Source organism: Primulina eburnea, chromosome 3, assembly GCF_022965805.1.
Source record: "Primulina eburnea isolate SZY01 chromosome 3, ASM2296580v1, whole genome shotgun sequence".
Lineage (NCBI taxonomy): Eukaryota > Viridiplantae > Streptophyta > Magnoliopsida > Lamiales > Gesneriaceae > Primulina > Primulina eburnea.
In genome coordinates, this window is record NC_133103.1 from 14,080,225 (window position 1) to 14,102,618 (window position 22,394).

The 22,394-nt window shown below is 33.3% G+C and overlaps 2 protein-coding genes and 1 long non-coding RNA gene across 3 annotated transcripts; all 3 read left to right on the plus strand.

Moving 5' to 3' along the window:
* Window positions 1–6,222: 6,222 nt before the first annotated feature.
* Window positions 6,223–8,267, plus strand: LOC140826693 (uncharacterized). The gene is made up of 2 exons (XR_012116858.1): window positions 6,223–6,487; window positions 7,942–8,267. It is a non-coding gene; the product is annotated as an uncharacterized lncRNA (long non-coding RNA).
* A 1,417-nt stretch (window positions 8,268–9,684) lies between these two features.
* Window positions 9,685–10,965, plus strand: LOC140826833 (uncharacterized). Its single transcript, XM_073189344.1, has one exon. It carries the CDS (start codon window positions 9,685–9,687, stop codon window positions 10,963–10,965), a length of 1,281 nt encoding a protein of 426 aa, XP_073045445.1.
* A 6,398-nt stretch (window positions 10,966–17,363) lies between these two features.
* Window positions 17,364–22,109, plus strand: LOC140826695 (beta-glucosidase 13-like). Its single transcript, XM_073189200.1, has 13 exons — window positions 17,364–17,604; window positions 17,775–17,844; window positions 18,692–18,750; window positions 18,818–18,893; window positions 19,074–19,151; window positions 19,264–19,351; window positions 19,494–19,752; window positions 20,238–20,353; window positions 20,767–20,981; window positions 21,150–21,181; window positions 21,275–21,377; window positions 21,562–21,664; window positions 21,764–22,109. Exons 1-13 carry the CDS (start codon window positions 17,437–17,439, stop codon window positions 21,933–21,935), a joined length of 1,539 nt encoding a protein of 512 aa, XP_073045301.1. The 5' UTR covers window positions 17,364–17,436; the 3' UTR covers window positions 21,936–22,109.
* The last annotated feature ends 285 nt before the right edge of the window (window positions 22,110–22,394 follow it).

Sequence of the window (22,394 nt, forward strand, 5' to 3'; positions counted from 1 at the left end):
TCATAAAGTCAAACAAAGGGGCCAATCAAAGAAACAAAATTTGATACAAATTGGGGGACCAGTCGAATAATTAAAACAAAAACGTGGGAATATAAATGAGAAGATGCGTATGGAAATTTCCCTGAAATTTAGATAACGCGTTTTTAACGTGTGTTCACACGATCAAAGGGCTCTATAAATAGAGCTCCTCTCTTCATTTGGAAATCATCCCTTCTTCGAGTTTTCTCTCATCTTATAAACATTTGAGTGCTTAGTTTTATAATATTTGTGAGGTGTTTTGTTCTCCTGTATTAAGAGAGCATGTGTTCTCTTTGGAAACACAGTGAGTGAGTTGTACACCACAAAATATTATAGTGGAAATTCTTTTCATCTTGCCCGTGGTTTTTACCCTAATTATTTTTAGGGATTTTCCACGTAAATCTCGGTGTCCAGTTTATTCTTTATTTTCGGGTTTTATTATCTCAAATTCCGCACGTGGGACCAACACCGACTAGAGTGTTCAAGATTTTTTTGGTCCATATCAATGTCGGGAGATGGATCGAAAATATAATATCATGTACCGACCCAAATATTTTAATAATTTTTTGAAAAAATATTACAATATTATTAACACATCAGATTAGAAGATTGTAATTTTAAATATAAAAAAAATATTGAGTCGGAGCTCATATAAAAATTGATTAACGTATTTAAAATGAGTTTGTTCATATACAATGATTTTAGGGCTTAAATTTAAATGATTAACTAATTCATCGAAAAAAACCAATACACAAATATTATCATTCAAATAAAATTATACAAAATTAAAGTGAGTTTATCATCATTTTCTATAATTCAGCCTAATCTTAGAACAATGAAATGAACACATTGTTGTTTTCACTCTTATATTTATGGGATATCATCTCCTCTGATGAGATTTTGAACTTTCGAGATATCTTCTTTTTACTCGATGAAATCTCAAATATTCAAGTTTCGATATTTCCGGATATGAGATAGATAGAAAAAAAAGTATCACTTCTCATTGGGACGAGAATTAGGATAGGAGGTTATGGGATGAAGCCCGACCCGATCTCATAGTAGAAACATCGAGTTCAAAACTCAATGATAAAAATCTCCTCTTCAACTAAGATAAATATAATTTGATAATTTTTTGCAAGTCAAAGTTTTCCTCATCAATTATCAAAATATTCCATTAATTATACAATATAATTTTTCATTAAATTACAAAAATTTAGTAGTTTTAGAGATTTACATTTTTATTTATTACAATTTAAATAATATTCCACTCTTGTTGTGATGTACAGATTGAGTTATTTAACCAATACTGTCTTGAGATATTTAAAAATTTGTGTGTGTAGTGGATGATGATTTTGTAAGTAATATGATTAAAAATATGTTTTGGAAGTTGTACACGAGTAATGAAAATATTCATGTTATAGACATATATTTAAATCGAGATATTAAATCTAAATTGACTTGAGATATTTATGATATAGTCATATTTAATTGAAATCGTTAAATTTTGTTTTTGAAACATGCTTTTGTGGTCTCAAAATATTTAATCAATGTTGACTTAACCCTTGACATAATTTTTAAAATATACATATATTTTTATCGATAATATCAATTTTATTTTTGAATAGAATTTTGGACAAGAAAAAGTAATATCGGTATATTTAGAAAGACGTTATGCTTTTATATATACTATTGTCACTTCACGCCCGATGCTTTGCATACATAAATTTTAGTGTTAAATAAATTAATTTTTGTTAATTCGAGATATTATATTACATTTTAAACTTTAAATTTGTTTTTATAATAATTTTACGTTATAGATAATACGATTATTTAATTTAAAGTTAAAAATATAGACAAAGACAAGAAGTATTTATAAGATACAAATTTATTATAATCTTGAATTTAATGACATTTATATTAAACAAAAAATATAATGTTCGTAATTTGAGAAAAATATTATAAACAATCAAGACATAAAAATTATTTATTTTAAATGTCTCAATTTAGTAAGATAATAAAAATATAGATATACAGAATAAAATAGTTTCCAATCTTTATAAACATTTTAATTAAAATAGCTGTTTCATTTTTTTTCCATATTTAATGTTCGTGACTCAGCCAACTACCAGCAGCTCGACCTTAGGCTACGCCGCGCACAAGGCTCCCCCTCATAGGGGAATTTAACTCCCACACTACGCCTTGCGACACTCGATCCCTGCGTAATTTCTGCCAAGATTCCCTGCTGCTGACCAAACTGAGCCTAATGTTCGTATTGATTTGAGTTGAATAGCCGTTGTCCCTCGTAGGTTAGGGTCGGACTTTTTATGAGGCAGGAACGTATCAAGGCCAGGTCCTTGAAGGGTTCAACGTATATATTTGTGAGTTGCTAACTATGAAAAAAAAAAATTGTCACTATCAAATAAAAAGAAGGGTATTTCCATTTTTTCTGTTTTGTATTGATCAACTCGACTCTTTTTTCAGGTTGGTTTAACAATATCAAGAAACTTTGGGACATTTGTTGAGTTTGGAGAAGTTAAGGAGTTAGTCTTTAATAATTTTGATGAAGTTTTGTGTAGAATTTCAAAAAAATTTAAGATGTCATATTATTTGGTAAAACTGAATGATTTATTATCAAATACTTATATTCTATATAAGATTTTGTTAATTATCCTAGTAACTGTTGCATAAGCAGAAACACGATAGTTGAAATTAATAAATACTTATTTCCGATCAATAATATCACAAAATAGATTAAATGAGTCAGCTATGTTGTTGAGTTTTGCCAAAGAAATAATCCGAAAACTGGATTATATAAATTTGATATATATTTTTTCCTCTAAAATAGATAGACGCTTATTATTTATGTAATTATTTCAAATATTTATTGACTTGTTTTTTTATATAATATATTGTTTCCTTTTTATTTAAGTTAAGATTAGAACTTGAACCTAATTCAACCTCAAAAGCTAGCTCAAGGGGGAAGATTGTCCAAGACCATATATACAACTCCCAGGTTATTTATCTAACCGATGTGGGACAACTAACACACCCCTCCTCACGTCCAGGAATGAACAGCTGGAACGTGAAGTTTACAAATAACTCAATTATGGGCAGAACTAGACATGTCAAAACGGGCTGGCGGGGCGGGCCAGCCCGCAACCAGCCATTTCGGCGGGCCTCTAAATTCTAAATGGTCAACCCTAGCCCAACCCATCTTGTGCTGCGGGTTAGACGGGCCGACCTGCTAATTTTTTTAAAGAAAAAAAAAGCTAAACAATATCGCAGTAAACATAGAATAAAAATATATTTCAGTCAAATAGTTTTATAAAATACTTTAAAATATTGAAATAAAAAATTAGGAAAGCATACAACATAATCCATAAAAAGTAAAGTATTTAAACCAAACATGAAGATCGAGACATGGAAGAGAACATAAGGTCGAGGAAAGAGACGGTTGTAAATTTTAAAAAATATTATGTTTTCAACAATACACATAATTAAAAAATATTATGTCTTCAACAATACACATAGTCCACAAAATTTCACTGCAACTCATCGGACTTCAAACGAAACCGCTCTTGGGTTCACAAAAAACTGTTATGCTTAAAAATTATTTTAAGATTCATGAGTAAAATTTACATGAATTTCTTCTCTTTTGTTTTCTTTATGTATATCTGTAAATTTCTCTCTTTTTTTATTTTCTTTATGTTTATTTATTCTAAGAGTAAATTATTAATAAATTTGTTTAAGAGTAAATTATCAATATATTTGTTCTAAGACATGGAGGCAAATGAAACTTATTCTAATTTTTATATAAACTTAAAAATATAAAATTTTATCTTAATTTGGCGGGCCAGCCCGCCCCGTTTGGGCTCGACCCGTCTTGACCCGCAACCCAAACGGGCTCAACCCATTTGGTCCGCCTCCAAACGGGCTGCTATTTTATCAACTCAACACGTTCAATTTTTATAGGGGGAGTACCGGCCCGACGGGCCTAACCCAATTTGAAAAGTCTAGGTAGAACGGGTGACCCAACTATGGACAATCTAACACATAACCATGAACATGAGCTTTGATACTATGTTAAGATTGAAACTTGGACCTAACTCAACCCCAAAAGCTAGCTCAAGGAGGGGAGGACTGTCCGATTCTATTTTTGCAAGTCTCAGGTTATTTATCCAACCGATGTGCGACAACTAACACCACTTACAGATTTCGAAATCTTTATGAAGTTGTGCAACCTGTTCTGTTGGAACTTGGCAAGGCAGGGAGGATTGTTTATATGGAAATAATTGTTGGAAAATAGTTGAAAAAATTTAGTGATTGTGTATTTATTTATTTTTTTAAATAAAGATTTTATATGTGACTCAAAAAATCGAAAAAAAACAGAAAAGAAAGTAATAAGACGTATTTATAAAAAAATAAATGAGAGAAAAATCTCCACTGAAACGACTCTTCTTTCTCATGCCACTGTACAAGTGAATGTGGTTCATCACCCGACATTTTTTTTCTTGGATCTGACATTTGTAGGTGAAAAAGCCTTGGCCAAATGTAGATGCTCATAGTGCCCGTGTCTATTAAGAAACAAATGAGTTCAATGACTCAAGCTCATCTTTTTTTGGGGACCCAAAAATTTTTAAAAAAATTATTATATATAATACTAGTTACTAGATAGCCCAAAACCAAGTATTTATTAAATAGAACTTGCTTAGCATGTTATCTATGTGTATTCCTCAATCTTCCCCAATATTCATCTGCAGACAAGCCTTAATCGACTTCAGTCGTTGCGTCGTCTCTAGGTTTGATTGAAAGATCCGTGAGGAGCTATAAGTCTAGTTTCTTGTATTTGCTTTGTTCGGGCTTCTAATTTTTTATTGTAGTTTTTTACTTTTTTCGGGGCTTTATGTGGTATCTATAATCTAAGCTTTTTGACTGAAATTTTGATGGATGTAATGCTTATCTGGCTTTCAAATGCTCATATTACTTATAAAATCTTGTTAACTATCCTGATCACAGTAGCAAGTACAGAGCGAAGTTTCGCAAAGATAAAGCTCATCAAAATTTTTCTCCGATAAACCATATCACGAGAAAGATTGAATAGATTGGCTATATTATCGATTGAGAAAGAAATTATTGAACAACTTGATTATACAGACTTGATTAGTATTTGTAGCTCTAAAAATGTTAGGCGGGTTGTTTTTAAGTGATTATTTTGGACATGTTTGATATTTTTATCCTTTAGTTTTTATATTGTCTTTGTCGTATTGATTTAATTTGAAAAATTGCCATATAACTAAAAAAAAATATGAACACATATTATGATTCAGAGACCTCTTTTTAAAATTTAAACTCAGGCCTAAATATTGTTAGGATCGGCCCTGCTCATAGTGGAGTGTTGCTGAATCACTATGGTCTAACAAGAAGCAAGGTATAAAAACTATTAACGTCTTCTATGCCGAATACTTTTGTCTTTCCAAAGATGATAAGAAATACGATACCAGCATTGTGGTTTTGTTCAATATTGTAAACAGATACTACACCGCTCTCTTTGGTGTGTCGAGGTCTATTGGCATTTTTGCTCAGGTTTGTCCAATTGTCCTCTTCCTTCTTACAGTCTTCTTCTTTCCAAATTTGTTGTAGTTCTCTGAACTCTTTTTTTTTTCTTGTTTTCGTTCGTTTAGCTAATATGGGACCGTGCTCTTGGATTGGCGCTCGAGAGGGCAAAGAGTGTCACAATGGAGTGGCTTGAAAGTTACTGCAAGAAAGTAGTTTGAACTTGAAATTTCGAAGACATAGATACGATAATTTTTAACTGTTTTTGGTAATTGAAAAGATGTGGGAAATAGTTAGTAAAAATGAGCTTCTTTTAAACAATGTTCGATTTATTATTTAATCTGGTCCATTTTCAATAGCTGTAAAAGTGAGTTGTAAATAAATCCTCTCATTCACAATCATTAACAAGAAAGATAAATGATCTCATAATTATTTATAAGATTATGTAACCAAGTTACTATCTCATCCAATTAATCAATTAACCCACAAAACCACATTATTGTCAATTAAAAAGCTTTTTTAGAACAAAATCAAGGAGTGCCACGTAGTTTTCCATAGCTACATGTCAAAAGCTCAAATTTAACGACACATATATGAGATCCATTAATTTTTTTTAAAATAGAGAATCTTGTTAATCAAAACCACGTGTGACACTGCCCACATGAAGCATCGGCTTGAATGGTTTCCCCGGTGGAAATTATCCGCACAATAATAACTCAATAAAAGTCACTCTACCCTTTCCCCATCGGCCTTTTTTTTGTGACATTTTTCTGGAAGAGAACAAGTTTATGGCCTCTCTGTATTTTCCTGCACCAGCGTCTTACTCTGTCCCGACCCTCCGTCGTCTCTCCGCCGGAACTCTGGCGGCGCCGTACGTTGACGGCTTCTTTACATCTGTAGCCCTTGTGAAAAAAAGGTACATTTGTCACCGTTGGCCCTCAAATTAGCTTGATTCAGCCTGTTAAGTTACCTGAATTTTGCTTCAGGGCTTCTGGGTTTGGTGATTCGAGCTTATTTTGTGGTTTTTATTTCCAATTTACTGCTGGTGTTCGAAGTTATCGGAGTTTGAATTTCAGTGGTTGTTTGGAACTGATTTAATGATGTGGTGAATTAATCAAGTCTTGAATGCGGTTAAATCGTAGTGTACTTGGAGTGTCAAAACTTCAACTTTTAATATGACATTAGTTTTGAATATTTGCATTTGAGGCGAATGTTCTTGCTGATCCAACTCTACTTCCAGTCTTTCAAGAGTTTGATCGATTGTGGTTATTTGTATATCCATTATTTTGAATTTGGAGTCTTGCCGTGGCTGATTCATGTTGTTTGCGGTTTCATTGCGTTTCACCACCTTATATCATTGGATGGTTTGCTAACTATACATCAGTGGTATTACTGCACTAAAAAGATAAACCAGCAATATAAACTAGATTACTGGAGGGAAGTTATTGCTGTAGCCAGTTATCAAGCATCTTTCACCTACAACCTTAATAGTGGTGGTTCTAATCATCTTAATTGAGTTTGGGGAATAAAAGTAACTCCTACTTTAAAAAGGAAAAAAGGAAATTTGCAATGAAAAAATTGGTTTCAAGGGACATTGTGGAGGGAACTCTGTTTACAGAACTGTGGAAGGATGTTATCATAGAATTTGGAGTTGTTTAAAGATTTGCGAGCAGTTGTGTACTATAGAAAAAATAAGGAGTATAATTTTTTCTATAAGATGTCATTTTCCTATGATTTGGATGAGAATAATTCTCTACCAATATCTATGAAAACATTTTGTGGTCTTTGTATATGTGTGCATATTGCGTACATGACTTTACTCCAAAAACAAAATTTTGCTATTTTGGCTTTGCCTTTACAACATATAATGTCATTTCTTTCAGAAGTGATATCAAATTGAAGATTGTCTCTTCCATCCACGACCTATGTGGGGATAAAAGATAAAAGCGTTTGAAGTTTATCTAAAAATGTAACTTTTGAGCCCAGTTCCTATGTTTTCAATCACTTGTGAATTACGCAAGAACCTTTCTTGGCTTCGCCTAAAGCCAAATGCTGGTTTTGTTCCTCAACCAAGGGCACGCCGTCATCTTTCTTCGTAAATGTCATCTTTTGGAATCCAACCACACTTCAACTAGGTCAGAAATACAGAATATTACAGATAGTAATTAAGAACAGCTATTTATGGTTTGTTACATGTGGATAGGTTGGTGTCTATCCCATCAAGAGTATCAAATATCATCAAAGTTGGACTGACCATTAACTGAACATTTTATTAAGAGGAAGACATCAAAAAACATCGCTAAGCCTCATTATTATTGATCTCATTGTGGTGCTGAGAGCTTGTTAGTTGACATTGTTTCTCCTACTCAGGTTCAAGAATGAAGCAAGAATTAAAGCAAAAGAGAGGTGGTGTACTATATTTGCCTCAAACACTAATCCACCAGAGGAATCAAACATCGCAAAAACCAGTGACACTGCCCGAGGGCCTCCATTCCTCACTATTTTGGCAGGTTTTGTAGTGTTACTTGGCATATTATGGATCCTTGGATCCATTGTTATGTGGCTTTTTGGCTTCTTAGTCCGTCCACCTCATTGAAATGAGGTTGTTCTTTCACTCGTATTTGTACTTAATACCGTAAACAGCGTTTGGTTTGTTGGGTGATTGTTGGATTATCAAATAATCATCCTAAGGCCTACACTGGAGAAGCAATTTCTTCATTAGTGATCACACTTGGGTGTTACATACCAAACACCTTCCAGTTGGGAGAATGTGAAGTTAACAGATTAAAATGTGGAATAGGGATGGTTATTAGGCCGAAAATTAAAGAAAAAATGGCGTAAACGAGCTTAAACGCCTAATTTAGTCCCATCGTTGATTAATTAATGGAGCTACCAAGAGGGACCAAAACTGTCCATTTCAAAAACATCAAGGGCCAAGAGCGCTCCGGTGGAAACATGAATAGCAAAAACATTTTAATGGCAAATATTAAGGACAAGGAAAAGTGATGATACCCGTTCAATTATTTCTCACCATCACTTCGATGTTTTTCATGTTATGCTATCACATGCGCGTACTTTAAATTATTTATATTATTCAGTATTAAATTCTCGATTATTATAGATGTATTTTTTAAAAAATATAATAATGAGTTTACTAATACAGAGCATGGAGGGGGGACAAATTATTTTATTTTGTTGGAAAATGTCACGTCTTCTCTCATCAAAATAAAATATTAAAAATAAATAAATTAGAAAACTTGATAAGATCACATTTGGAAATTGGCTTCAACCCTTGAAAGTTTAACTAAAAATTATGACTAACAAATTTTAATTTATTCATGGATCAGTGAATTGGAACCTTCTGGATCAGCAAAATATAGTCTAATTTTTTTAAAAAAAACTATTTTATAATTTTATTTTTATTTAAAAATATAGCGAACAATAATGAAGGAAATTACAAATTTTACATATTAATTTTTTTTAAGAATTAGAAATTTAAAATGGAGAAGATGATGAAATATGGGGCCACCACCATTTCTAAATTCTGATTGCACTTAAAGTCGCGTTTTGGGCACATTCATAAGAACACGCGTACAGTCTCGCTCGCAGCTCACCGTCGACTTTCTTGTTTAACCTTGGCCGCTGCGCTTGTTTTCTCATTTCACTCTCGCAGTCTCTCCCGAATAATCCATAATTCCGCTGTTTTATTCTCTTTAAACACATGAATTGGGAATCCCGCTTATCAAATCAATAGTGGATGGAAGAAAAATCAAAGGAAAAAGGGACAATGGGGATTCAATACAGATGAAGGGAAAAAATCCAGGTTCTAGCTTTGTCTACTTTTCTCGTGCTAGTTTTATATCCCAAGAAAGGCGTTAGAATATTTAAAATTTTCGTCTTTTTTTCAAGGAATGGGTTTTCTGGACCCTCTATATTTGTTAATCAAAGGTTGATTTTTTAGCCTTTTTATTTATTAGATATTAGATAGAAAAATTCATTGGTTTCTGAGAATCAGTTCTGGAGTAAAATATTTAGTAACTGTGTTTTTGTCCTAGTTCCTGTCTTGGGTTAAAGTCGGTTTTTTTAATCTTGAAGTTCGAGCTTTTGCGTGAGATGGGCGATGAAAATTTGATTGGTGATAATTTGATGGATCTTGATTTGAATCAAGAACCTGTGGACCCACCGGTGGGTTCGGTTGAAAGATTTGGTTTCTTGTTGAATGAGTTGGAAACTGCACATGGTAGGATAGAGCAGAGGATTCGACAGCTCGAGGCTGTCACTGCTCGAGCAAGGCAACGCCAGAGGTGGCGACAAGCTCGAAATAACACGGAAACTGGTCATTCGTCGGGTGAATTAATGGTTGATTTGAATGGTGAGAGACTTGTTCTTGATGGAAGTGGTCTAGAAAGGACGATTGGGAGAGGTGAAGGTTATAAAAGAGATAGTTCTCATTTGGTGGCGAAGGCATTGGAGATGAATTTGGAGGTCAAGAAGGTTGACAAGGAAGGTGGGAGCTTTTACGATTGTAATATATGCCTGGATCTAGCTAAGGAGCCTGTCTTAACTTGTTGTGGTCACTTGTTTTGTTGGGTGTGTTTTTATCAGGTATCATATATTGATTCAACTTCGAAGGAATGCCCAGTTTGTAAGGGAGAGGTATCGGATAGCACGGTAATTCCAATTTATGGAAATGATAGTAGCGAGCATGTATCTGAGTTGGAATCTGGCTTGAAGATACCTCCAAGACCTAGAGCTCGTAGAGTTGAGAGTGTTAGGCAACAACGCCTAACTCGTGGTGTGTCCAATCTTCCTGTTTCGGAAGCATTGAGGCGTATTAGGATTAGTGTTGGTGCTATGGGCGATCAGGCTCACGGGCAAGTTGCTGGTGCGGTTCCCATTATTGACTCAGGTTCTCAGGAGGCGCAAAATGCCGAAGCAACTGGAAGCCGGCGTGAGAGGATCCAGCAAGTTTCAAGAGTATTAACAGAAAGTGCTGCATCTCTTTCTTCCCTTTCATCTGCTTTGAGTAACGCGGAAAGGTTGGTTGAAGACTTGGAGACTGTTATCAACAATCGGTTTCTACGAAGTGATTCACGAATATCATCAATTGCTGTTGGAAATCCATTTACTAGGAATGTTCCTGTGGTGCAGTCTGAACATCATCCTCCGGATTCAAGTGGAGAGATCAACTCTACTTTACCTGTTCCATCCTCTGAAGTTTCTGGTTCTCTAGTGCACACCATGTTGCGGAGAAGTGGTGATGAGCTTGGTCTGCTGGTGCCCCCATCATCATCATCTTCTCCTTATTTTTCCCGAAGAAGAAGCATTATGGCACGGCTTAACGACCTTGATAGTCGCGATCTGCGCGAGACTAGAAGGAGAAGGTTGAACTGAGGCATTTCAACAGTGATGAAGCTGGTAATTTGGTATTTCCATGTGGACCTTTGTTTGATTACAAGTTCTCTTATGAACCCTTTATTTGTTTCATATCCGCCAATTTGGTGGCTTTTATAGAACATGCTGCACTGGACAAAGTATTACTAGTTTTCTTCAGTCATTTGTTATATATGCCCAGCTTTCGCAACTGGATGAGATGCATTTGAGACACGATGTATTGATCCATCGGATACATAAATTAGTTCAATAAAAACAATTTAAAAGTGAAATAAACTTTAATAAAAATCATTTTGTTTTAGTAAATTTGAAAGTTACATGTAAAAATCATAAATTTCTCAAAAGGCTCTTCTTCACGAGACCAAAGAGACTCAAAAAAAATCCATCAAGGGTTTTATGTGCATGATGTTTCGTCTCCTTTTTTTTTTTCCTAATGTCACATCATAATTGTGCACAATTTTTTTATTTGGAAGTAGCTTATGCCCTCTGGAATTCTTATGGAACTAAATTTTAAATCCTATTTTATAATTAAAATTATAATTGTTTTGAGATGTTTACATTCAATTTTTAAAAATTGATCAGATTGACAAACAACTAATGCAATTTGAAATTAGAATTGGGTGAAGTTGAATATATAATAATAGCATATCAAGTCATACACGCATAGAAAATTCAATCTAACAACTTACTCAAGGCAAAAACTTGTGTGAGACGAGCTCACGAGTCATATTTTGTGAGACAGATATCTTATTTGGATCATCCATGAAAAAGTATTACTTTTTATGTCAGGAGTATTACTTTTATTGTGAATATCAGTAGGGTTGATGTTGCGTGTTTTCTTGATTGCTCGCAAGCGCACGATGTCAAGTTATAGTAAAATGAATTTTTGAGTGCAAGTGTCGATCCCACGAGGAGTGTGCATATAAATGTATATCAATTCTTGTAATTAAAATAGTCTCAATTTTATCTAGAAAAATCAATAAAAAGTTGGTTTGCTTTGAATTAAAGAATTGCGAAATTATTAACTAATCGCCGAATTGAGGAAAATATCAAGGAGAGAAAATATCTAGAGAAATGATTTCATTAAGTTTTCACGATAATTATTTTCAGTTAAATTTATATTCATGAATTCTAATTATTTAATAGCCAAGAACACTTACTTGTTTTATTCCTCATTTTCTAAGTGACGAATAAATTGTATCAATCAAACTTCGATTCTAATATTCCTAATTAAAATATAAGTTACATGGATAAATGCAAACAATGTTCTTACCTAAGCCTCGCTAAATTTATATGCCTTCCGAACACTATAAACATTCAACGATTTGTTTCTAATGATCTATAATCCTAGTCCGCCTCCCGAGTTGTAGAATTAGTCAAACAACACACAATTTATGGCCAGTAAATTACAGTAGAATAAACACAAAAAAACACAATTAAACGAGAAGGAATTCAATCATACAAAAACTGAGTCAAATTATCGCATCCACAAAGCTACATCATCCTCTAGAATTAAAAATTAGTTCATGACGAAATCTAAATAAAAATACCGCATGTTTAAAGAATTAGACATCGCTACACAAGAAATGAAAGGAGTAAAAGATTAGAAAGCAAATCAGAAGTAGCGTCTCTGTCCCCAGAATCGCCGTTCTTCGTCTTCGTGATCAATCTTCAGACTCCAGATCTTCGTCTCGTGCGTGCTCTCGCTCTCTCCTCTCTGTATTTTCTCCCAAAAATGGCCTCCCTTTTCTGAACCCTCGATTTCTTCTTATATCCCCGTCTAGGGCGCGAGTCGAAGCCCATTTAATCTTGTTTCGCCGCCATTAGCGCTGCAGCGCTGAGGAAGTGGCGCCGGTCAATTATGAAGGTTAGCGCCGCGGCGCTTGTTCCTTATCGCCTAAGTGCTTGAATCTTGACTTTTAGGCGCTGCGGTGCTGTGTGGGCAGCGCCTCAGCGCTTATACTTCGGCAATGATGCGCCGCGGTTTCACGCTAAAAAACATCTATAATTGCTCTAAAACATCAACTAATTGTTTATCTCCTGCACGACACAAAACAACAAAAACCACGCGTAATTATGTTCGAAATCAGCATAGATAAAAAAGATTAACATATAAATTAAGTGCAATTCTTGCGCTTATCAGTTGACCTGTCACATGAGACTCATTCATTACTCAAAGACAGCCGCATCGGGGTATTTTATTTTTTAACCTCGGTTAACTATTTTTTTTAAGAAAAGTATATTTCAAATACACTTGAAGATGTAATTTTCTTAAAAAAAAAGTTGACCGAAGTTATTTAACCAATTCTCCATTTTAATAAAACATAATTTGAATGACAATTTTCATTTGAGACTTAATTATCAATATTTATAATTAATAGTTTATATATTAGAGTTTTTATTCTTTAGTGTGTGTTAACCCCAAAGAAGCATAGATTATCCAGTTTGCATGTTTCTAACACTGCAACACATACCTTCAACCGCTGTTAAAAAGACAAACTAATTGGTAAAGAAGAGTGATCGATGGATTCACACCAAACAACGAAAATAATTAAACTAAATTGCATGAGAAATTCGTTACATTTCTTTATAACATTTTCAAACTGCACGAATCGATTTGTGAAGAGAAACTACTATAATATTTTGCCCGTGGTTGACATTCCAATCCTCTGAAGTGCATTCTTTTGGTACATCATTTCCAATCTAACCATCACAATACAAATAAGAAAACACACACCAGCATCCAAAGCACCAGTGTTGTGCAGCAAACAACCAGGTTTCACCTTTCTCACATCTTCAATACGTGAGATGATTGGCAACGCATCGTGAGATTTTATGCAAATATCCAAGGACTGAGGTCAGGTTACTCAATTTGCTGGACCAGAATCATTTTTTAAGGATTGTTCACCCATTGGTTTTTACGAAAGTCGTTCCATATATTGTGCAACAGATGTCAATAGCATCGTCTTGTATCAGAATGCGCAAGCAACCAAAAATCAAAGTTATGTGTCTCAGAAACAACTAAATCGATGACATTTGAAAATTTAGATTTGTATACGTATTTACATGTGTGTATGCTGAGAACCACACATACAGAATTGCATAATCAATGTGATGATAAATTTACCTTTCGATCTCGGAAAATTGCAAAAGTGTCATCCTTATTTCTGTAGAGAAAAAAAAAATAAAACGAACTTTGAGAAATTTAAAAAGAGAAGGAAGAGTGAAAGTGGTCGGAGCTATAACCATTTGAAAGCAAGATGAAGTAAGAATTCACCTTGGGTCTGTGTGGCTGTGCCTATCCAATACTAAAACTGGAGGAAAGACCTACCTAATTAGGCACAGAAAATAACTAATTTAAAATAATCAAGATAAGTGAACCATAAAACAATTGCATGCTTGTCATACTTCAGCCAATTGAACTTTCCAGTAAATAAATTTGTTGAGCATTCTCTTTCATAAACCCGGTGGCTGAAACGGAAATCTCGGAAGAAAATGCAAATATATAGCAACTTTTATATACATATATGTGTTCAATACAATATCTCACGCATGCAAATACTGGGAAGAGATGGCAAATTGAGACAGTGAAAAAATGCAGCCTTATTATAAAGGTGTAAAGCCGAGATTACTGAAGGCTCAAGAGCAATCGAGAAATGCAGCTTATGGAATTGACATATAAAAATGTTTTCTTACTCATACCTCTTTATATTCTGAGAAGGCAGATTTTCAGCCACTATGCCTGTTGAGGTAAAAGCTGATGTCTCACAATGATATGAGGAGTAGCAGAAGGAAAGAATAGACCAAGGAATCAGTGGGGGTGTCACAAGCCATTGGGTTGGTTATGTCAGTTACGCTTCTGTTAGCTTCTGGTATATCGGTTGGCATGGACGGATCCAGGAATAAGAGTTGGGAGGCTTGAACTCAAAATGATAAGCTATATATTATTTAAAAAAATTACATTATAACGTTCAACGAAGTTGTGCCCTACGAAATTTTAAAACATAAAATTCATCAATAATATAATTTACATCAATATGTTTAGCTAAATCTCGTTCAATATAGAACGTCAAACATTGGCTTTGCTGGGGTTTTTTAAAAAATAAAATAAGAAGAAAATTATTAAAATTTTTGGAAAAATAATTTATGAATTACATTAAAAAATGTGATGTTGCTGTTGCTTTGCTGGGCTGGGCTGTGGCTGGGCTGTTCATGGGTGGGGTGAAAATTAGGAGAAGTTGTTCCTGTTGCTGGGTTGAGCTGTTGATGAGTGGACTGAAAATTTAAGAAGTATTAAAAAAAAAGGGGCTGGGCTATAGCTCAGTATAGCCAAGCTATAGATCCGCCTCTGTCGGTTGGTAAAGTCATCGATCTGGCCGTGTTTATAAAAGCGAAGGATCATTGAGCAACCGAGACACAAGAGATATACTGAACTTCTCAACTTGATCAGCAAGAAGACTATTCAGGAAAAGGCAGAAAGGTTATCAAGTTCGAGGTGAAGCCTATGCTCTGTTCGAGATGAAAAGCGATCAAGGAGAATAGTGTTGATTGTGTACTCTTGAATGTTGGTTTCTTATCGCATGCTTTGTAAGAAACTTTCTGGTGATTTGAATAACAAGAGCTGGCCATCTTTCTCCCGTGGACGTAGGTAAGGCCTGACCACGTAATTGTTCTCGTGCCAAATAAAATTATGGGACATCCACCACACAGCATCAATAAATCGGAACATATTTGAAACAAAAAGATCTAAATGATATTTCAAATTAACCACGTATTATCTATAGCTAACTGATAGAGATGTATGTTCTTCGATCATTCTATAACTTTTAATTCATCTTTATTATTATTATTTTTATAATTATGTAAAAAGTCTTTGTCAATGCACTAATTACTAAACCAAATAAAGACTATTTTACACGCGTTGTGATGGACATGGTTTTCCCTTACATTAGTTGGTCCAAGCCAGCCTGGATCATTAATTGGATGTAATCCATGTGTCCGCCTTTTATGTGGAAATAATAAATGGGATGGTTAAGTCAATAACTACACATCTCGATCAGAGATATGATTTAATATTGTTGAAAAACACGAGATATATATTTATTTATGGAGAAAAAAACAGAGTACAATCCACTGGACACATGGAAAGTTGACTGTTTATTTACTCCAATGTTACCAAACTAAGTTTATTCTATTTCAATAACGCATCTTTTTTATTTTTTTAATATAATATATTCAATTAAATATATTAACAAGCAAAATACGTTCTTAGCATAAGCAAAATACGTTTACGTTTTACGTTCTTAGCATAAGCATAAGCGTGTTTTCCTTTGTATATATAAGAGGCATATGGCGGTTACTGAACTTACTTCTTCGAAACTAATTTTCGAATATTGAAAGAAGTCTCATTCTTCCCCAAGTTTCTGATAAAATAAAATAAAAAATATTCAATTAATTGATCAATAAACACTATTCTGAACGAGGAAACTATCTATTTTAACCTTTCCTTTGGACCTGTCGACTACCGACGGGCATGGAATTGGAACTTAGTCTAAAAACAAATCGACAAAATATAGTATTTAAATCAGGAATAAAATTATGTGCATCATGTCCCTTAATATTTTTTTTAAAAAAAACATAAAAGAAATTAAAACAATCAGTCAGGGCATCTTTCAGGTCGCTCTATCTGCGTCTACCCTCATGTGTAATATCATTGAAAAATACTTGTGGTTGAGATAAATAAATATCATTAATGAACCCAATGAATTATTTCTCTCAAATTTAATCTACTAATAAAGAGTGTATAAAATCTAATTTATATAATTCATGTGACTCGACTCCGTTGAGAACCGGCGACGGAAGGGGCAAAGTTTTTAAGGTGCATGATGCTATATAAATTTTTTTTTCCACTTATCAGGATAGTCATTTTTATGTTGTATCTTTCGTTACTCCGACTTTCAATGAGAACAGCAATGTTAATTTTAATTTATAAACTCAAAAAGTATATCAACCTAATTAAAATGTTTGTCTATTACTTGGTGTAATCTTTCTGAGTTTATAAACTGTTTTTTTATTAGTGAATGTTTTTTAAAAAATTGTTCTCCCAGTAAATTTTTCATAAAATAACTGATAATTATTTTTTGATATTTTTAAAATAAAAAAACATGGTCAAACGGATAATAAATCACAAACAAAAAAAAATGAGGAAAAATAAAATTACAATTAATTATTTTTTTTATAAAACAATTGTCCAAACATCTTCTTAATTGTTTTTAACTATAAAAATGATATTATATAATAGTTGTCGTCTTGTCCAAACGAATATTTGAATGGTCTATGTGGGACATTTTTAATAAAATTATTGTTTTTATTTTAAAAAAAGAATTATCAACACTGGTGTCACTCGAAAGGCTCTATTTATAGTGGCATGAACAGAGGAGCTTTGCCACTTCTAAATATAGCTAGCTAGCAATGGCGAATGTGCGGTGCCCTGCAGGGACAATGCTAGCCCTTCTACTCTTTCTCATTTGCTCATCGGTCACTCCCACGGCACTTGGATACGTATACGAACTCTCGAATTTCAGCCGGAGCGGTTTCCCGCCTGGTTTTCTGTTCGGAGCTGCCTCCGCCGCCTACCAGGTACTTAGTATATATACTATAGCCTAGCTATCCATTTTATATATTTTAAATGAGATCGAGATACAGATTTATAAAATCTCAAACTCTTGAAAACTGCACCAAATGTCAATGAGAGAAAACCCGAATGCTACACGACTTTGGATTAATTAACTGTCTACGTATAATAATAGTATGAAGGTGCTGCATTTGAAGATGGAAAGGGACCAAGCATATGGGATAATTTCACCCACAGATATCCAGGTCTAATTTCTCAATGTTTACATTTTTATTTATTTAAAGAAATATTTCTATAAATATATTTCTTTTCTTTATATTATTTAATGGGTAAAATGTGTCAATTAAATCACTTGATGATTTATTTTAAGAACAGATAGATCGATGGTTACCCATGACATACTCATTTGTGTGCGCAAAATAACATGTAAAAAATAATTCGAGACGAATTAAATATATATATATGAATAGCATATTTTTTTTAATTAAAACTTTAATATATGTGTGACCTTTGAATTCAGACCCACAGATTCCACTTCATAATGTCATAAATTACTTTTCAAAAGGATAGTTGTACGTCTTAATTTCTGTCCATGCCTGGTTGTCCATGGATAAGAAATAAATGCATCGTGAGGCATTGGCAATCTTCATAAATGTGACAGGAGGATCGGATAAACCATTATTATAAAGTTTACATTTTTATTAAAACGAAATTATATACATGTTGTAATTTTAATTTTCCCTCTACTTTCAGCAAGAAAAAGAATCCTTGAATAATCATATTGCATGATTCGTAAATAGAATATTATTCTATAAAATCGATTAAGAAACGTTAATCGTGTGACTAATAGTAATAAATTTACATATTTTATCTGATCTTCTTTTTTATGTATATTTAATGTGAAATAATTTGAGTTGGACCAGGTGACAAGCATCTTTGATTTTTCTTACATATTATATATATACACCATGTATTAAAAAGTATGGATTTACCATTGAAAGGATAAAATCAATATTTTGAAAGGGCGATTCGTCTTATTTGTTCGTTAATATCCATGTTTCCATGTGGAGTAACATTTTGACAAATTTACAGAAAAAATATTGGATAGGAGCAACGGAGATGTTGCCATGGATTTTTATCATCGATACAAGGTGATAATTTTTTTTTTAAAAAAAGTGTAAAAATGTTGACTCTATTGACGGAATCTGTCTTTAACAGGGTGATGTGAAAATAATGAAGTACCTGGGACTCGACGTATTTAGAATGTCCATTTCTTGGCCTCGAATACTACCTCGTAAGAGTTATACCAGTTACTAGAGTACCATTTTCGTGATTTATTACGTCATTTCTTTGTTTTTTTTAAAAAAAATTTAATGATTAAATCAAGAAACGAGGGATAAATATTGCTTGAGGAGTTGGATAAAAAGGTAGAATTTCATTAAATTAAGTGTGGTTTTTTATTATTATATGATAGGTGGGAGTTTGAGCGGAGGTGTGAACCAGAAAGGGATTGACTATTACAGGAATGTCTTCAAGGAGCTCATAGCAAATGGTACGCTAAATTCATTTACAAACCCTTAAATTTACCAACCAGCTTTTTCCCTCTTTACTTTTATATTTATTATTATTACTACTACTGTTACGGTTGATTAATTATTGCGCAGGTGTAACTCCATTTGTGACACTATTTCATTGGGATTTGCCTCAAGAACTAGAAGATCAGTACAGGGGCTTTTTAAGTCCTCTAATCGTGTTAGTTATCTTCTTGAATTCTTCATCATTCTTTATTTTTATTCAATACATGCATGAATTTTGAATTAATTTTTTGCAATTCAATAAAACGATCAACTGTTATTGAACCGGCCCCCACCCACATCTTGTTATGTTGTGCCAGAAATGATTATAGAGATTATGTGGAACTTTGCTTCAAGGAGTTTGGTGATCTAGTAAAGTATTGGCTCACAGTGAACGAGCCATTTTCTTTCACGGACGGCGGCTATGACGGCGGATTCATCGGACACCTTGCCCCGTATCGGTGCTCCCCATGGGCAAATTGCCCACAAGGAAATTCAGCAACAGAACCTTATATAGTAGGACATCATCTTCTCCTCTGTCATGCTGAAGCTGTCAAAGTTTACAAGGAGAAATTCCAGGTTATAATACGCTTGATTTATTTGAAAGATTTGTCGTTTTCCAATAATATTTGCGCGTGAGTAAAATTCATTCTTTCATAAACATATTTTTTCAGCCATAGGGACAGGTATTTTGTGAGACGATATTACGTACATATCTTTATTCGTGAGACGGATCAACTCTGTCCATATTAATTTATAATAAAAAATAATATTTTTGACATACAAAATAATAATTTTTTTATAGGTGACATAAATAAAATATCTTTAATTTCTTACAAAATTGATTGTAAGACAAAAGTAATATTTTTATGAAGGAAATAAATAGAATATCGTCTTATGAAATTGATATATGATACTGTCATTAGTCATACAAAAGTTTTTATGTAAAATTAAATATTATTTTGTGATGAATTATGCTCGTCAACTCTTTAATTATTGTACATGCTAAATTATTGGTGGTTATTTGCAATATTTATTCAAAGTCTGTAATAGTATTGTGACAGGCAAGTCAAAAAGGTAAAATAGGGATAGCCTTGGTGACTCATTGGTTCACCCCTTATTCAAATAGCATTGCCGATGTTCGCGCAGCCAAACGAGTAACTGATTTCATCTTCGGATGGTGAGTGATAAAAAAAATTAATCTTTAGTTATACTGAAATTTGTAATGAACGATTATTCTTCATAAATTACAGACTTACCTTCAAGAAATTTGTAAAACTGCAGTTAGCCACACAAAAAACTTATGATAATAATAAAACTTAATTTCATTGTTCGCTAACTAAATCATTATATATAATCGATATATTTATGTAGTATGAAATGGAGCAGAAGGTTTCATTCCGAATTAAATATCGACGGGAAGTTGGTTAACAAAAGTTCCAGAATAAAGCATTTACAAGTATTTGAAGAAATATAAACGAGAGTATGTTTGAACTTTGAAGGGTTTCGATCGAATCCATAAAAGAATAGCTAGATGAATAATAGTTTGAAATATATTTCAACACTCTGTATCATCATGAAATCTTACTGCAGGTTTACAGATCCTGTGGTTCATGGAGATTATCCAAAAGTTATGAGATCCATATTGGGTAATCGATTACCCAATTTCACAGATGAACAAAGAAAATATCTTAAAGGATCTTTTGATTTTCTGGGAGTAAACTATTATACTGGGAATTATGCATCTTATTCTCCTTCCAATGCCATCAATGTCAGCAGCAATACAGATTACATGGCTAAACTTACAAGTACGTATACATACTAACATACATACATATATATATATATATGTATGTATATATATATATATATATATATATATATATATATATATATATATATATAGATTCATTGGTTATAAGATATATAATTAAGTTGTGTTTTTTTGTCTTCTTAATTAATTAATTCTTTTTCAGCTTCAAAAAATGGAGTACCCATCGGTCAACCGGTAGGTTATCATCAAGAATACGATCGAATTCCTCATCTTTTTTGTAAATAAATACAATTTGTTGATTATACAACGTAAATTTATAAATTTCAGACTGGAGTGGGTTCCTTCTTCGTGTACCCAGAAGGACTACGTAAGCTTCTAGTCTACGTGAAGGATAACTACAACAATCCAACAATTTATATTACAGAAAACGGTGGGTTTTTATGTTTTATTATTAATGTAATTTCTATTACCATATGTGTCCGCTCCGTGCACAACAAACTCATATAGCAACTAATTCGTATAAGTCGTCGGGACATTTGCATCACAATATGTATGTATACATACATGTTAAGATGTTTAATTTTCTAATCCTTTTGATGTTATGTTTTAATCAGGGATTGGTGACCAGGACAAGGGTACCATAGAAGAGAGCGTAACAGACCCACAGCGAATTGATTTCTACAATCGTCATCTTAAGGCTGTTCAAGAAGCCATTGGGTAAGCAAACTACTTTTTTTAAAAAAAAATGATTTTAGTGAACAATAAAATAATATTATATAATCACAATTAATTAATTGATTAATATCGTGATTGCAGAGAAGGCGTGAAAGTGAAGGGTTTCTTGGCATGGTCATTCATGGATTGTTACGAGTGGAATTCTGGTTACACCATGAAATTTGGTATTTGTCACGTGGACTTCAAAAATAACCTCACCAGAACCGTAAAAAAATCTGGTATCTGGTTCAAGAATTCCCTCCATAATAAATAAAAACTTATTTTTGATTTGATTTGCTTCTTGAATAAATAATGAGTATTTGGTGGTGTATTCTCTCATTTTTCCAATGCAAGCATTTGTGTTCTCTACTGTCAGCAGCGGCTATAATTTGTTTGTGAACCCTTTGCTTTCTTCGTTAATAAAATAAGTTTGGATCTTGAATTTCAATGGCTTATTTTCTTTTCAGTATATAAAATTAGTTGAGCTTAAAATTTAGATTTATCATGGTTTGCATTTAAAGGCCTGTTAGGATTGTTTCGCATACACGAGCAATGAACGACACAGATCACTCCACATGAGTGATCCTGGGCCCATCTCTCTGAAAAAAAAAATTGATCAGAAAAAATCCGAGCAGTTGGATCGATCTTTGCGGACACTGTCAACAAGAGTGGGGTCGAGTTAACCGGCTTGTTATGTCCACAAACAAAATCGACCAAAATCCAGAATTATGAA

Bases quoted from the DNA above. Each gene is read 5' to 3' on its own strand.
- LOC140826833 (XM_073189344.1), top strand. From the start codon at position 9,685: ATGGGCGATGAAAATTTGATTGGTGATAATTTGATGGATCTTGATTTG.
- LOC140826695 (XM_073189200.1), top strand. From the start codon at position 17,437: ATGGCGAATGTGCGGTGCCCTGCAGGGACAATGCTAGCCCTTCTACTC. The intron at 18,894-19,073 runs GTAAGAGTTATA...ATTATATGATAG, and splicing joins TTGGCCTCGAATACTACCTC to GTGGGAGTTTGAGCGGAGGT. The intron at 20,982-21,149 runs GTACGTATACAT...ATTCTTTTTCAG, and splicing joins TTACATGGCTAAACTTACAA to CTTCAAAAAATGGAGTACCC.